This window comes from Gymnoscopelus braueri (assembly GCF_963280865.1).
Source record: "Gymnoscopelus braueri genome assembly, chromosome: 11".
NCBI lineage: Eukaryota > Metazoa > Chordata > Actinopteri > Myctophiformes > Myctophidae > Gymnoscopelus > Gymnoscopelus braueri.
Genome location: NC_137613.1, coordinates 14,063,923 through 14,081,504, shown reverse-complemented (window position 1 = coordinate 14,081,504; position 17,582 = coordinate 14,063,923). Strand labels below are relative to the sequence as shown.

General features: G+C 46.1%; 1 protein-coding gene across 4 annotated transcripts in view; it reads left to right on the top strand.

Annotated features, from left to right (window-relative positions):
- sdc3 (syndecan 3) overlaps positions 1-17,582 on the top strand; it is a 66,462-nt gene continuing 48,880 nt past the window's right edge. For all 4 annotated transcript variants that reach the window (XR_013933993.1, XR_013933994.1, XR_013933995.1 and 1 more), the window contains exon 1: positions 1-615. Coding sequence is in view for 1 of the 4 variants with exons in the window: in XM_080441601.1 (XP_080297727.1) it covers positions 556-615 (60 nt within the window). In the remaining 3 variants the exon portion in view is untranslated. The remainder of the gene's footprint in view (positions 616-17,582) is intronic.

Below are 17,582 nucleotides of genomic sequence, written 5' to 3'. Positions count from 1 at the left end.
AGAGAGAGAGAGAGAGCGAGCGCGAGCGAGCAAGAGAGAGAGAGAGAGAGAGAGAGAGTCTCTCCAGTAAATCTATCAGCTTCACAGAAAGTCGACTCGGAGAAAGAGAGAGAGAGAGATAGAGATAGAAGAAGGCCTGGTGGAATCTCCTTCTCTCGGTTCAGCGAGCGGTTAACCGGGAGCCAGCCGTGACCGACCGACCGGTGCTTGTTGTAATATTTCTAGCAGAAAGAGGGCAGGATTTAAACACACACACAGCGAGCAGACGGATTAGATCATTAGATGGTACTAGGGCTGCTGGCTGCGTGGACCGGCGGCCAGCTCTGAAGTTGTGGAGACTACAACATACAATAACCCCGAGGAGAGAAGAAGAGCCTTTTGTTTGGTTTATTGTCCCGAACCCGGTGGTCCTCCTGGTGTACAGTACGGTGAGGTGAGGACCCCCAGCAGCCAGACAGCTCCACCACCACCAGGCAGCGTTCAGCAGCAGCAGGAGAAGGAGGACAGTACAGAGTACACCCACCACCGGGAGGAGGCACCGTCCCGAGGAGGAGCATGAAGCTGCCGGGGCTGCTGGCTCTTCTGGCGGCGCTGGTCGCTGCGCACACCGCTACGGTAAGAACCATGACCATAACCAGCCTCCTTTGTGTTTTATTAGCCCTATTGTTGCTTTAATGGAGGGAATGGGAAAACAGGGCATACATTACTGTGTGTGTGTCACACACTATCTCTCTCGTGCGCGTACACACACGCACACACTGTGCGCTCGCGTGCGTGAGAGAGAGCGTCTCTCGTGAGACATCGGCTCCGTTGGCCGCTATGCTCGGTGGTCGGTAGTCAATCCTCCCACACTGACTCACTCGACCCCTCATATTATCTGCCCTCCTTTTACCCCACACAGCCCCCCACCCCCACCTCCTCCTTTGTGTCTCAGAATGGGGGGGTTTATTATTTAATATGGGGTCTCTCTCTCTCTCTGGAGCGCCGCTACTAGCCTCAAGCCTGCGTCCCGTTATGTAGTGAAGGGAGGCGTGTGTGTGTGTGTGTGTGTGTGTGTGTGTGTGTGTGTGTGTGTGTGTGTGTGCGCTGTCTCTCGGTAATTAGCGGGTAATCTCTAATTGGGCTTGATGACGGGGTCTTTTGTGCCGGAGCCCCCCGCTATGTGTCTGCCCGCCTCCCCTCCTCTCCTCCATCCCGCTACACTGTAGCCACACTGCGGCTGCATGGCGGGCTTTAACCACGTTATTACCGGGGACCAGGCTGGGGTCTCTATACCGGGAGGAGAGGAGGGGAGGGGGGCTATAGTGTCGGGGATGTGTCGTGTCGGATGGCCGGTTGACCTACTACTGCGGGCCGATGCCCCCCCCCCCCCCTACGGCCAGGGGAGATAATGGGGGACAGGGTGACAGACAGGGGCATCTCCCCGTTAACCGAGGAGAGTGTGTGTGTGTGTGTGTGTGTGTGTGTGTGTGTGTGTGTGTGTGTGTGTGTGTGGCAGAGAGAGAGAGAGGGGTGGGGTTATTATTACGGAGGAGAGAAGGAGAACCGCGATGCGGTGCGCGAAGAGATGGGAGGATGGAATGATGTCATCGGAAGGGAATCGCAAGGAGCTGATTAGGGATGCGCGAACCCCCTGCCCCCCCCCCCCCCCACACACACACACACACCCTCAGCCCCCCCCCCCTTCAGCGGCACATGCACAGTTGCACACCCACCACCCACACCTTTTCTAACAGGCACATCCCGACTGTCACTGACTGACTGTCTGAGTCATTGAGAGAATACACACACACACACACACACACACACACACACACACACACACACACACACACACACACAGACAGACAGACAGACAGACAGACAGACAGACAGACAGACAGACAGACAGACAGACAGACAGACAGACAGACAGACAGACAGACAGACAGACAGACAGACAGACAGACAGACAGACAGACAGACAGACACACACAGACAGACAGACAGACAGACAGACAGACAGGCATGATGGATGGGGCATGCACTCATTTTCTGGGTTTTACACACTCTTGTTGCATAGCTGTAATCATAGGGTTGTAATTGCCTTTTCTTTTTGACTGGCTGCAGTATATATAGGCTACAGCAGTGGTTCTCAAACTTTTCCATGTCAAGGACTCCCAAAATGACATGTATTTGGCTGCGGACCCCAATCTCTCAAAAATATTTTGTGCCAGGGATTTAAAAAAAATAGCAGATATACAAGCTCATAGTGCGGCACTATGAGCTTGTATATCTGCTATTTTTGAATAGCCAATGATTGTGATGCCATATTAACTAATTTAGCTACCCCCCCCCCCCCCCCCCCCAAGGACCCCTGAGGGTCCCCGGACCCCACTTTGAGAACCAATGAGCTACAGTAGTTAATGTCCTCCTCCTGCCTCAGTAATCCAGGAAGGTGCAATGCAATACATTCCAAATCGTATATATAGGCTATTATATCATCTCTGGTCGGGTGGGAAACCTCATGTGTCCCCAAACTGTTATTACTTTTCAGGATTCAAATTTAAAAGTGGCAAAAAGTAGCAGATGTACATGCTCAAAGCTGCGTTTCGAGCTTGCGGGATCTGCTACTTTTTTAATGTTTTTGTGTGACGCTGTAGTGTGATCAAGTAGGGTGTTAATTTATGAGAAAAACACAAAAATTCAGAACTATGGAGATACAAGGTTTCTGCCTGACAGCGACGATATGCTATTAGTCTATGGTTATTCTCCACGCCGGTGTCTGTGTTCTGTATCCGGTGTCAGTGTCCATTCATTGTGTGTGTGTCCGGTGTTTAGTTAGGAGAGTGAGACAGCCCTCTGTAGTCACTATAGTGTCAGTGTATAATAATAACTATGTTATTTTACACACAACAATGTCAGTATCCTGTGTTACTGTGGCTCCTCCTGAACTATGGCTGCTGGCAGATGATTTCAAATGGTCTTAAACCCTCTAGCGCAGTGGTTTTTCAACCTTTTTCATGCTAAATTGATATACATTTGGCCGCGGACCCCCATCTGAAAATGGTGGTCCGCCAAAAAAAGCTGTGAGCTTGAATATCTGCTATTTTTGAATAGCCAACGTATACAATATGGATAAAGGGGTGAAAATGTATTAACGCCTTTTGCTGGGGACCCCCTGGAACCCCCTCAAGGACCACTGGTGGTCCCCGGACCACTGGTTGAGAACCACTGCTCTAGTGAAACAGACCTGAGCTGCAACTGTAGTTGGATTGGTTTATTTCCCCCCCCCCCCCACTGTCTACACCAAATCTCTCGAGACACATCGTGAGCTTGTACTGTAGATGATCTGCTATTTTTGGCAAAATGCTTCAACTGGTTAAACACCATTTTAACAATGTATTCATGTCCACATAAAGGAGAGCATACAAGGACACACATATTATTAGGTACAGTTAAGGTTACATTCACAAAATCCTGGAATATGTCTTCATGATACAATAAATAAGCATGTCACTCAGTACTCTATATGGGTATAAGTAGCAGCGTCTCCTCCATATATGCGGTGTGGTGCCAAATATAGCAGAGAGACAGCGCAGTACTTTGCCAGCCTTTTTTGCCTCCTTTCTGGGCATCCTAAGTTGTTGAAACCCTCTTAACAACCAGTCTGTGGGCATGTCCCGGGCAGGCTGGGCTATACCGGCTTGGCGATTATTGGGTCAGCCGGTTTTGATCTTTGCCAAGGTCCCTGACGACAAGAGCCTTCAACTGAGCTAATCTGTCTTTAAACTCTGCGGCTCACAGAGACAGGTGTCTTCTGACACACTGACACACACTCACCCACCCACCCACACACACACACACACACACACACACACACACACACACATGCCGGCACAGACACACCGCTAGACGTGGTGAGATGAGCGCAGGTGTGTATTTGATGGTGTGTCGGCACTTGGCAGAGACATGTATCATCACACACAAACATCACATAGATGCTCACGAGTCTAAGCTCAGAAAACTCAATCCTGGGGAGAGCCGTAACCCATTCAATCCGGGAACACATCTGTGTCATTTCAGATGTCTTTGGTTATTCAAAAATAGCAGATGTACAAGCTCTGAGCTTGAAGCTCTGCTATTTTTTTTTTGAAAAATCGTGAACATTTGTGCAAATATATATTTTTTAAAGCAAACATTTGTAACTCAAATCTTTGCTTCTGGGGGTCCCTGGAACAAAACATTTTGAGGTGGGGGGGTCCGCAGCCAAATACATATCTAAAAATGTGTATGTTGCTATATCAGTGGTGCTCCAGCTTTTGTCAAGGACCCCCAAAATGATATGTATTTTGGCCGCGGACCCAACGCGTGGATGCAACGCGTGGTGAGCTTGTACATCGGCTATTTGTGGCCCCGTCGTATGACGGATCATAAATCAGGCCTGACATATACAGTGACTTTGGCCCCACACGTACATATATATCATTGCTGTGTCGGGCAGAAACCTCTTATCTCCATATTTTAACGTTATGATCATACTGCAGCATCACACTAAAGCATCAAAAAGTATAGCAGATCTATACAGTAGCTTGTAGATCTGCTACTTTTGCTATTTTTGAATTTGAATCCTGAAAAGTAACCTTTTTTAAGGTATGAAGTAACCGTACGAGGTTTTCACCCGACAGAGACGATATATTCATTACGCAATAGTGACGGAATCATATTACAATATGTTTGCTGAATATTAGGCTTTGAATGGGATGTAAATTATGATACGCGCAGACATTCCTTTTTTTCCCCCTTCTTTTACATACAGCAGTGGTTCTCAACCAGTGGTCCGGGGACCACCGGTGGTCCTCGAAGGGGGTTCCAGGTGGTCCCCAGCTAAATGATGGAGAGTTGGCAACCAAATGGACCCTTATAGATCTTTAACTCTTGAAAGTGTAAAATGAAAGTGTAAAATTAAACCAAATGGACCCATTTGGTTTCATTTTATGCTCTCAATAGTAAAATTATTGTTAAACATCTGCCTCACTTAATTTACAAGAAGTCTGCACAATTAGAGGATGTAGAAGAATTGTTATTTTGATCACGGATTGCCTGTTATCTCTCCTATGGTACCAACATCAATACAGGATGGAATTGTGGGCAAATTCGTATCCAACGAAAACAAAATATTTGAAGTTTTGGGTCTGAGAGGCTCAAATGCCGAATAAATAATGGACCTTGATGTGAAAAGGGTTGAAAACCACCGACATACAGTGTTAGCAGTGGACATATTTGCACTTCCAAAATGACTCTTGGAGCAGGTGTGTGTGTGTGTGTGTGTGTGTGTGTGAGCAAACTCCTGCAAAATCCCTGTAGAAAGTCAAAAAGCTGTAAAAGGTAACGAGGCGTTTTGCTTTACAGTGGGTGGGAGTGTTGGGAAAGGAAAGTTTCAGCTCCACCCAGCTGATGGCTGTTCAGAGGGTCGTGACGATGAGCGGCGCGCTCAGGGGTAGAGCTCTGTGTTCTGGGTTATAAGTGTCTTGCTCATGGACACTTCGGCATGTAGTACAGGGCAGGGACAGGGCCGGGAGGTGACATTGTATATAGCCTATACAGAAAAGACTCTAGTATAGATCCCTGAGGGACTCTGGTCAACCATATAATAGGGTTGAAGTGGTTAAGAGCTCAACTAAAACACCTTGCTGAGGAAAAGAAATTGAAGCCTTAGTGCAGTTTGGAAAATTACAGTTGTCTTCTACACTGCAATGTCGTTGTGATTGTCTTTTGTGATTTATTATGCAGTCCTAACTGTTAGGATCTTTTGATCTCCCAGCAACTACCGCAACCAAATGACAGTGTGTGTGTGTGTGTGTGTGTGTGTGTGTGTGTTCTATTTTGATGATTGCTCCCCGGTTGGTGATCTCAAATGGGTATTTCCTGTGATAGAGGTTGTTATGACGTCATATCCTGACATCCTCCTCCTGATCCTAAGTAAATTTAGATGGGGCCTGTTTTTTTTCCCACAGTCATCTGTGCGTGTGTGTGCGCGCGCATGTTCATCCATCCGCCTTCAGATGAGTTAGTACCCAACTATCCATCTGTCTGTGTGTGTGTGGGCACAAAAATAGTGTATTTCTGGTGCCAACTTGTGCTCACAGGCCTATGTTTGGTATTGTGTGTGTGTGTGTGTGTGTGTGTGTGTGTGTGTGTGTGTGTGTGTGTGTGTGTGTGTGTGTGTGTGTGTGTGTGTGTGTGTGTGTGTGTGTGTGTGTGTGTGTGTGTGTGAGAGAGAGATATAGAGAGAGAGCGAGAGAGAGAGAATCTAGGTGTTGTGTTTGAGGGGATCATGTTGAGCTTGTGGAATGAATCAGTGTGTTGTGCCTCCGGTGGTGGACAAAGCCCCCCATAGAGACATGAAGAAAGAGAGAGAGAGAGAGAGAGACTGAGAGAGAGGGATCGAGTGAGTGAGGGAGGGGACAAAATAGCATGAGTGGAAGGGGGATGGAGAGAGAGTGTGGAATGTGAGAGGCAATTTGACACAGGAAGTGGGTCCTTCTCACTCTCTTCTCAGGACAAAGACTCTCCTCACACACACACACACACACACACACACACACACACACACACACACACACACACACACACACACACACACACACACACACACACACACACACACACACACACACACACACACACACAACCCTGAAATACCACCGCAGTGTCTCTTATACCTGTGTGTGTGTGTGTGTGTGTGTGTGTGTGTGTGTGTGTGTGTGTGTGTGTGTGTGTGTGTGTGTGTGTGTGTGTGTGTGCTCGGGCCTTGGGGGAGGGTCACTTTCCTTTCATATCCCGTAGATCAAGGAGATGAAAAGGATCTCAGTTCTTCATATCCGCTGCTGCCCTCAACAGGACAAGCTTTTGGAGTTTGACCCCCAGACACAGAGAGAGGTCCACAGACAGGCAGGCAGACAGACAGACAGACAGACAGACAGGCAGGCAGGCAGGCAGGCAGACAGACAGACAGACAGACAGACAGACAGACAGACAGACAGACAGACAGACAGACAGACAGAGGGGAAACACAGCTGGAGCTGGAGACAGTTATAGGTACAACAGACGGAAAGGCATCCACAGCCCTCAGTCAAAAAAACAACCTTTGACTCCACTCTTTTCCACCCTGCCCAGGCAAGCGCTGCGTGTGTGTGTGTGTGTGTGTGTGTGTGTGTGTGTGTGTGTGTGTGTGTGTGTGTGTGTGTGTGTGTGTGTGTGTGTGTGTGTGTGTGTGTGTGTGTGTGTGTGTGTGTGTGTGTGTGTGTGTGTGTGTGTGTGTGTGTGTGTGTGTGTGTGTGGTTGCTTGCAGTGGTGGAAAAAGTACTCAAATTCTTTACTTAAGTAAAAGTACCAATACTGCAATATAAAAATACTCTGTTGCAAGTAAAAGTCCATAATTCAAAATGTACTTGAGTAAAAGTACAAAAGTATTGGCATCAAAATGTACTTAAAGTACCAAAAGTAAAAGTACAAAATATTTGAAAATAGCAGATCTACAAGCTCACAACGCGTCGCATTGATCATCATACTACAGCGTCACACAACAGCATCAAAAGTAGCAGATCTGCAAGCTTGACTACTTTTGCTATTTTTTAATTTGAAGCCTGAACAGTAACAGTTTTGAACATATGAGGTTTCCACCCGACAGAGACGTTATGCCACATACGGTGAGGATTGACTCTGTAGATGTACACTTGACTGCAGTGTATTGGCTTTGTGTTTGACTGAATACAGAGTAGAGGTAATTGCTTTGCAGCGATGGGGACGATAAAAGGCAGGGAAACCAGTTTCACAATCTCTAATTAGCTCCTCTCAATGAGCTTTAAAATGTGTGTCTCCCTCCTTTACTGGAACCACTCGTGTGCATTCACCATGTCAGTCACCCAGTACTCTCCATTCACTTAGAACATGTTATAAAGTGGCTGCGTGGGGATCAGTCGTCTGTGGCCACGGACATGCATAGGCCCCAATTCTCACATGTACTCCATTATACATTACTGTATGTACGGCGTGTAACTCTATGTTTGTGCTATTGCCATGGACTCAAACATTGGTCCCATAAAGCAAGGGGTTTTCAACAGGTGGTCCGTGGACCACTGGTGTGTCCTGTGAAAGTATTGCATGTGGTCCCTGACCATGCATTTAGTAGGTAATGTCGATTTGTTAGTTTTTTCCACGGAACAGTGCACTAAATGACCTGGGTGACCTACAGTATGATGACACTTGATTAATGTTGTCGGTTACTGGGAAGTCGGAGGTCAAGAAATTCCACAGAAAAGGGAATTAGAATCTCAAGAAGGGGAAGTGTACCGGATTGCCTGATTGAGTCATCATTATTAGGGGGGAAAAACTGATATAAAACTGCGTTCCCTTCTGTTTTCTATTGTGTTGTACTTTATTTGTAGCTTTGTAGCCGCTACAAACGTCGGACGTAGCTTTGTATCTTCATGTCATTGGCTTCCATTGAAAATTAATGGTAGCCTGTGTCTCTGCCAGTGTGAACGCAGCATAAATGTGTGTGTGTGTGTGTGTGTGTGTGTGTGTGTGTGTGTGTATCTAATACATATCCAACTGTGTAGGTAATTGCATATGATTAGATATGCATATGCACACAGTAGGCAGATATGTACATGCACATCACTCGCACTGCTGGAACTGCTGCATATTGATAAGCCAGTGTACCTGCTAAGACAGGATCTTATGGTATGTGTTTCTCACTGTATATATCTATACTGTTTACGTATATCTTTTTTTACTTAAACCAGGGCTCTATACTATAGTGTCTTTTCTGTTATTGTGGGGAAGGCTTTCGCTGAAAATAACAGATCGACAAGATCAAAACGCGTCGCAGTTTTGATCTGGTCGATCTGTTATTTTCTGCGAAAGATTGTTTTCTGACAATCTTTGGCGTAACGAGTTTCGCTGCTTGTACTTTGTATACGTTTTAGTGACAAATAAAACCTTCTTGATTCCCCGAGTCTCCCAGGAAGAGAGGTAATTGTAACTATGTCCAAAACTACGATAAAGACGGCGATGATGATGACTTACGCCATATCAGCGAAGTACTCTTCCACGCTCTATAATAATGCCCTTTTATAATGAATAACACAGGTTAAAGTACTATAGTGGAAGCAACAGAGATTCGACGAATTACTTTCCAATTACGCGACGCGGTAAAAGGAACTTGTTCGATGACTATAGAATCTTTCCATCACATTAGTCCAGTCCTGTCAACACTACACTGGCGACCTGTATCTTTTAGAATTGATTTTTATTTTAAAGCACTTTTATTTGTTTACAAAGCACTTAATAACTTGGCACCTTCATATATCAAGGATTCTATAGAGTTTTATACAACCAGAACACTCTCAGGTCCTCCTTTCCTGTGCTCTCCTAACTAGAGGTTCCCGAAGCTTCTCATAAGAACAGCGGTGAGGCCACTTTCTGGGTCTATTCTTTTAATTTTAAAGATTTTTTAAAGAATGCTATTTCTACTTTGATTAATTTGTGTAATTTTGCCCTACGTTTGACTTGCTCTTTAGTTTAACTACCCTGCTGTTTAGTTATGTTTCTGTTTGCCAATTTACTGTTTCTTCTGGCATTCTACTATTTATTATCTTAAAGTGAAGCACTTTGGGTTACATTTTTGTATGAAAGGTGCTATACAAATAAAGTTATTATTATAGTATGGATATAAGAGGTTTCAGCCTTGACAGCAACGATATGATATTCATGGTGCACGCCAGTGGTGGAAAAAGTACTCAAATGTTTTACTTAAGTAAAAGTATCAATACTGTAATGTAGAAGTACTCTGTTACCAGGTAAAAGTCAGGAATTCCAAATGTACTTGAGTTAAAGTACAAAAGTATTGGTATCAAAATGTACTTAAAGTACCAAAAGTAAAAGTACTAAAATGTTTGAAAATAGCTGATCTACAAGCTCACAACGCGTCGCGGTGCGACGCGTTGTGGGCTTGTAGATCGGCTATTTTCAAATAGCCTCGGTATAAAATAGGGCTAAAGTGATTAATGTAGGTTTTATAATGTAATAATTTATACCTGCAAAGTAACTAGTAAACGTTTCAAATAATTGTAGTGGAGTAAAAGTACAATATTTGCCTCTGAGATGTAGTGGAGTAAAAGTATTGGAAATTGGAAATACTCAAGTAAAGTGCAAATAGTAAATGTACTTAGTTACTTTCCACCACTGGATATAAGAGGTTTCAGCCTTGACAGCAACGATATGATATTCATGGTGCACGAGAGAAGTCACGGCTCAGAGAGAACCTATGTAACCCCACAGTCAGCTGACTCCACAGACAGCATTGTGCAATATCGAACTTCCCCGCCGCGGAAAGGCGTTCGTTGGAATAGCTGCAGGTGTATAAAACGAAGGAAAAAAAAGAACCGGTCTGTCTGTATGCATCCACCTGGGAAAGTTAGACCCCACGCTTCTTTTCTTTGCCTCAAGTGAGAACATGTCTAAACCATTGCATGCACAGATGCACAAAAAAACACCCAAAGCCTGTGTTAAACGTATATGGAAAGCTGTGTGTGTGTGTGTCTTGGAAATGCATGCACAGGCGCACGCACATACACACACACACAATTCAATTTAAGAAAAAAAGGGAGAAAGTATGTACAGTTGGAGGGGGGTACAGCGTTGTGTTAAAAAAAAGTCACATTGCGACGTTATATATACATGTTGGCAAGGGTATAAAGCTTTTTGAAACAAATTGCAGAAATCTCTCAAGATTTTGCTGTCACTTTTGGGAGAATTAGCAGTATTTATTTCCCCAAAACTACTTAAAATAGTATACAGAAAGCCTCATATTTCAAATGTGTTCAAAGGTACACACACACACACACACACACACACACACACACACACACACACACACACACACACACACACACACACACACACACACACACACACACACACACACACACACGCGCGCGCGCGCAGCCACGCACCACAGGAGAGGTGGGGTCCTGGAGAATCGCAGCAATTTTGTTGACTCAGTGAGTCACAGGACAGACAGAAGGGGCTGGAAGGTGCTAGGTAGGTCAAAACAAACCACTGTACCACTGCTCTCAAAGATAACACACACACTCACTCATTCATGCACACACACACACACACACACACACACACACACACACACACACACACACACACACACACACACACACACACACAGGATCTCCCTTGCAGTAATTGGGCAGTGCCGCACAGCATACTCACATACATATTCTCAGGAGGGGGCTGGGAGGGAGGAGGAACATAGCCAGGGAGGGGTAGAGAGAGAGAGAGAGAGAGAGGGAGAGAGAGACCATGAGATAATGAGAGGACCGCAGGAATAAAATTAAGCCTTGAGAAAGAGACAGAGAAGGAGAGAGAGAGAGTGATGACAAAATGCACCCGGATAATAGAGGGGCAATGGGAAACACACACAGAGAGAGAGAGAGAGAGAGATAAGACCTTATTGATCCTGCGGGGCAAATTCAGGCGCCAAAGAGGGCACAGCAGTTAAGATGCAGGTTACAGACACAAGGAGAAACAAAAGTACAGTAGATAGATACATACATGATGTTCAAAGGCAACAAGAAGGATCATCACAGAAAAAAAGAAAACAAATTATATATATATATTTCTCAGACGTATAAACTTAGCTGCTACCTTTAAACACATTTTAAATCTAAGGCTTTTTTTGTATACTACCGTATTTAAACAGTATTTGGGGAAAATACTGCAAATTGTCCCAAAAGTGACTGCGAAAGATTGCTGCTATTTGTCTAAAAAAAGAAGCTTTATACCCTGTATATAACATGTGTATTTAACGTCGCAACGTGACATAGCTCTGTTTAACACGATGCCGTTCCCCCTCCAACTGTTCATACATGCTTTGGCAATGTAAACGTATGTTTTCCCGTGCCAATAAAGCTCCTTTGGATTGAATTGAATTGAGAGGAAGAAGGTGCAGAAAAGGGCGAAGGGAATGGAGAGGGAGATTGACTTAACGCTAAACGGATAGAGCAGGCGGGGGGGGGGGGGGGGGTATCGAGTGAAAGAGGGGGAGGGGGGCTATGGCTGGAAGGGAGGAAGGATGGATAGAGAGAAGTGTAGTTTGCAGAAGGAGAGTGGACGGACGGAGAGAGAGAGAGAGAGAGAAATACCAACAAAAATGGGAAGAGAGCGAGGGCTGCCTAATGGAGGGGATGGAGAGAGAGAGAGAGAGAGAGGGAGGGAGGGAGGGAGGGAGGGAGGGGATGAGAGAGAGAGAGGGAGGGAGGGGATGGAGAGAGCATGCGAGAGAGAGAGGAGGGGGTACAGAGGATGTGCAGTAGAGAGAGAGAGAGAGAGAGAGAGAGAGAGAGAGAGAGAAATGAGTAGGTGAGAGGGAGTAGAGAGACAGAGGGAGGGAGGGATGATGGAGAACGGGGAAGGGGATGAGAGAGAGAGAGAGAGAGTTGGAACAGGAGAAGAGAATGGAATAGAAAGAGAATGAGGATAAGGATTAAAAGAGGAATAGAGTGGAGATGGAGAGGGAGAGAAAGAAAGAGGTGGAATTGAGGGATGGATGGGGTAGGGAGGGAGGAGAGAGAGAGGGAGAGAGAGAAGGAAAGGTGGAATGGAGGGATGGATGGGGGAGCAGAGAGAGAGAGAGAGAGAGAGCTGTTCGTTCCCAGGAGACTCGCCTCTACCTGCTCCCAGCGCCGGTCGCCATGACAACCAGCGTGGTTGCCACTGTCACAGCTTTATCCCCCTTTCTCTCTCTCTCTTTCTCTCTCTCTCTCTCTCTCCCCTCCTCCATCTCTCTCTCTTCTCCATCTATGGTTCTATCTCCTTCTTCCCCTTCACCCCTCTCTCTTTCTCTCTTTCCCCCTCTCCATCTATCTCTCTTTATCTCCCCACTCTCTCTCTCTCTCTCTCTCCCATGTAATTTTTCTCTCCATGTCTTCAATGAGTCTCTTCTCTCGTTCATTTGTTCATTCCGTTTTGTAGCCCCCCCCCCCGTTACCTCCTTGTCCTCCTTCATTGCACCGTTATCCTCCTCCTCCTCCTCTTTTCTCTCTGCCCACGTCCAGATTTTTACTGTATTCTCTCTCTCTCTCTCTCTCTCTCTCTCTCTCTCTCTCTCTCTCTCTCTCTCTCTCTCTCTCTCTCTCTCTCTCTCTCTCTCTCTCTCTCCTTCAGCCAGTCTGTTCATATGTATGCTGCCCCCCCTCCCCCCACCTCTCTTGTCTCCCTATTTTTGGATACAAAAGTATCCAAAATAGCAGATCTGTATGTAAGCTCAAAACGTGGCTCGAACGAGCTCGCAGATCTGCTATTTTTGGATACTTTTCTGTGACGCTGTGTAGTGTGATCAAGTAGGGCGTTCATTTAGGAGAACGAAAAACACAAAAAGTTAATATACAAGGTTTCTGCACGACATCAACAACAACATAAAACAAACGATGGAGGGACTGCTGCTCACCTCTACAGTAGCGAGGGAATGTGTGTGTGTGTGTGTATGTGTGTATGTGTGTGTGTGTGTGTGTGTGAGTGTGGGCGTGTGTATGTGAGCGTGTTTGTTCTATACAGGACTCTCTAAATTAGAGAGCAGAGGCAGAGGCTCCTCCAAAACCACAAAGCATTATGGGAGCTCTTGTGTGTCGAAGCTCTCTGCTAAAAATATAAACCCCCAGAAACAGGGCGCTTCCTTCACACTGCCAAACCAGCCTGTGTGCGCGTGGTGTGTGTGTGTGTGTGCGTGCGCGTGCACGCGCGCGTGTGTCTATGAAAGAGTATGAATCAAGGATCCTTTTCAATGGCACATTATTAACACTAATAAGAGAGGCATTTAGATGCTTATCTCTGCTGCTATTCACATGAGAGAGAAAGAGAGAAGAGAGTGATGCCCTGATTTATACTCAGTGGCGTGCCCGACCGTGTCGTGCTCAGTTAAATAGCAGATCTACAAGCTCACACAACGCGTTTTGAGCTTGTAGATCTGCTATTTACCGCAGGCAACGCCAGGCGGGCAACTAAGTATAAATCAGGCGAGAGAGACCTTGTTTCTTTCCTTTCAGTATCTCACAATACCCCTCTTTCTCTGTCTCTTTCTCTGTCTTTCTCTCTCTTTTCTTGTGACGCATGTTTCCGTGGCAACGCAGGGTAAACCATTTTCAACCTGGCTAATTTGGTCATGGTCAAAATTGCTCTAAAATAGCTGATTTTACGAGCTTACGACGCGTTGCGATGCTCCGCTTTGTGACCTAGTAAAACCGGCTTAGTTCCACTATTCGTCATAATAACAACAAAGTGTATATAGGGCCAAACAGAAGTCCAACGCGCTTCAGTCTACACGTAGCCTATTTATTATTTTGCAGCGGTGACTGACGTTTCGACTTGCGTCTTCCTCATGGTCAGACGGGTCAAGAGTACAGAGTCAAAGTATATAGGGCACAAGTGGTTAATTGGGTTAACGAGGGGGATGGGCCGGATGGGCGGTGAGGTAACGCCTGCTGAAATCTGACACGGCCCAATGGCAACGTGGCGGGATGGCCGTGTCCGTTCCTGGCACGGGCCAGGACGAAGCCCCTGATAAGGGCCCTGGCCGGCTGGCTGGCTGGCTGGCCGACAACCGGTGTTGCCATGTCTGCTTATTATAAGCGACTTTGACTTTGTTTAGCTTGTTTCTAAAGGTAGCTCTCCACCAAACGGACTACTACAGATTACTACAGACCGGCAGTCGAATGAAGTCGGGAGATCAGTCGGTTGGAAGGTGTGAAAACAAGTTGCTGAATGCACCCGAGAGCCGACACCCACAGACGGCTACTATGGTGCTATAAATAGCCTATGGCTTGATGTCTTTTTCAACAACAAGCGCGCTGCTCTCCGACGATTGAAAGCCCAGTCGGCTTTTGACGCTTCCTTACAACTTGCGATCCGACGCGACAGTGTACCCACCGCCCAGTCATTGCATTCAACAGCAGATTTTCGTCAACAGACGCTTTCCAACACTTAACTGCCGGTTCTCAAACATTTTCATGTCAAGGACCCCCGACTTAATATGTATATGTCCGCGGACCACCCATCTGAAAATATTTTGTGCCAGGGACCCCCAGCCCACATACAAGATTTGCATTGTTAAAATGTTTGGAAAATATTTAATAATTTTTTTGGAAGATTTGTTTGAGAATAGCCGATCAATTTGCTGTGTGTGTGTGTGTGTGTGTGTGATCATGCAGCCTATAGTCTCTTCTTCTTTTGGGCGTGTTTTTTTTGTAGACCCATGACCACTTGTTTCTCTCGCAAATCTGGCAACACTGGCCGACGACGCCTCAGATAACAGACGGGCCCCTCAGACCATCGATATGTCAGCACCAACACTGTCCTCTGTGTGACCCACACACACACTCACACACACACACACCAGCCGAATCCGATAGAGACTTCTGTCTGACCCTATACCAGCCGATAGAGACTACTTCTGCTTGTCTGCAGCTGTGTGTGTGTGTGTGTGTGTGTGTGTGTGTGTGTGTGTGTGTGTGTGTGTGTGTGTGTGTGTGTGTGTGTGTGTGTGTGTGTGTGTGTGTGTGTGTGTGTGTGTGTGTGTGTGTGTGTGTGTGTGTGTGTGTGTGTGTTTATACTCGAGTGTGTGTGAGTGGGTGTGACAGAGACAGGCAGAGTGAGAGGTGTACCGGCATTGATGTGGAAAGTACCTGTGGGTGTGTTCATGTGTGTGTGTGTGTGTGTGTGTGTGTGTGTGTGTGTGTGTGTGTGTGTGTTCGTTCACATACGTTATGTATGTGTGTGTGTGTGTGAGAGAGAGAGAGAGAGAGAGAGAGACAGACATGGATAGATAGAAGAGAATGCAAGAGAGCTAGCTTTATTCGTATTGATGTGGGGAGAGTACTTGTGTATAAGTGTGTGTGTGTGTGTGTGTGTGTGTGTGTGTGTGTGTGTGTGTGTGTGTGTGTGTGTGTGTGTGTGTGTGTGTGTGTGTGTGTGTGTGTTGTATTCCTTATGGGGTTATGGGACGGACACAGGAAGTGAGTATTTATAGATGCAGCCTTCATGCTCCATCTGAAGATGGAGCTGCCTTCGCGTGTGTGTGCGTGTGTGTGTGTGTGTGTGTGTGCGTGTGTGTGTGTGTGTGTGTGTGTGTGTGTGTGTGTGTGTGCGCGTGTGTGCGCGTGTGTGTGTTTTCAGTTTATAAGTATCGGACAGAGAGAGAGAGAGCGGACAGCCATGAAAGCGTGCAGTGATGATAGAGGTGGTATGAATGAGAGAGAGTGAGTGTGTGTGTGTGTGTGTGTGTGTGTGTGTGTGTGTGTGTGTGTGTGTGTGTGTGTTTAAATTATTTAGCAAATGTCCCGACAGAGGAGTGAACGAGGTCAGAAGCTCATTCTCCTCTCACCCCCCCCCCCCCACATCGCTCTTTCTACATCTCTCTCTCTCTCTCTCTCTCACTCTCTCTCTGCATCTCTGTCTACATCTCTCTCTCTCCCTCTCTCCTCTCCTCTATCTCTCTCTCTCTCTCTCTGCATCTCTCTACATCACTCTCTATCTTTACATACATATTGTACATCTCCCCCTACATCTCTCTCTCTCCCTCTCTCCTCTCCTCTATCTCTCTCTCTCTCTCTCTCTCTCTCTCTCTCTCTCTCTGCATCTCTCTACATCACTCTCTATCTTTACATACATATTGTACATCTCCCCCTACATCTCTCTCTCTCTCTCCTCTCTCTCTCTCTCTCGACAACGCTTGTCGATCTTCTATTTTCTGCAAAAGCTTTCCCCACAATACAGCATGTGTGTGTTTGCAATTTACCAGATATACAGTAGACCCTTCTATGGACCGGAACTGAGCACAGGTGCTGTAGGAAGAGACCGGCGAGTTTAATGTTCAGGATGTAGATATCAGAATCGGCTTTATTATCACATCACAGGTTCACAGAAGTAAAGAAGTGGGTGAAATTCGTTTTCATGCATAGTTCCCATCATATCTCCTTATTTCCATAGATGAAAGAAAGGGAAGAAGAAGAGGGGGGGGGGCAAGGTGGGAAAGGAGATAAAACAAGAAAAAAATAACAAATAACAAATGATCTACATATTTACACATGGTATCTGAGATAAGATATGAAGGTGCGGCATAGCAGTATACTGTGCATGATATACCTATGGACGTTAGTTAAGGTTCTAGGGAAAAAAACACACAGAAAGACAAGTCAGTGCGTTGTACATGGGATTAAGGTGCAAAATGTCAGTGCGTGTCAACCGCATAATCCACATATACTGACACTGGTCATAATCCGCAACTAGGTCCACGAGGAAGAGCAAAGAAAAAAAAAGTCAAGTCACTTGTCGGTGTAATCCACAGGTCGGTCCAAGGAAGAGCTAAGGTCTGACACCAGCGCCTGTCATCAGGCTGCTGAACGAGGCTTTATGCCTTGTTCAGCAGCCTGATGACAGGCGGGTGAAAACTGGTGGTGCTGCTCTTGATACTGCAGCACTAGGCCCCTTTGCCCGGCCACGGTCGTCCTGGAGGCGAACAGCCTTTTCCT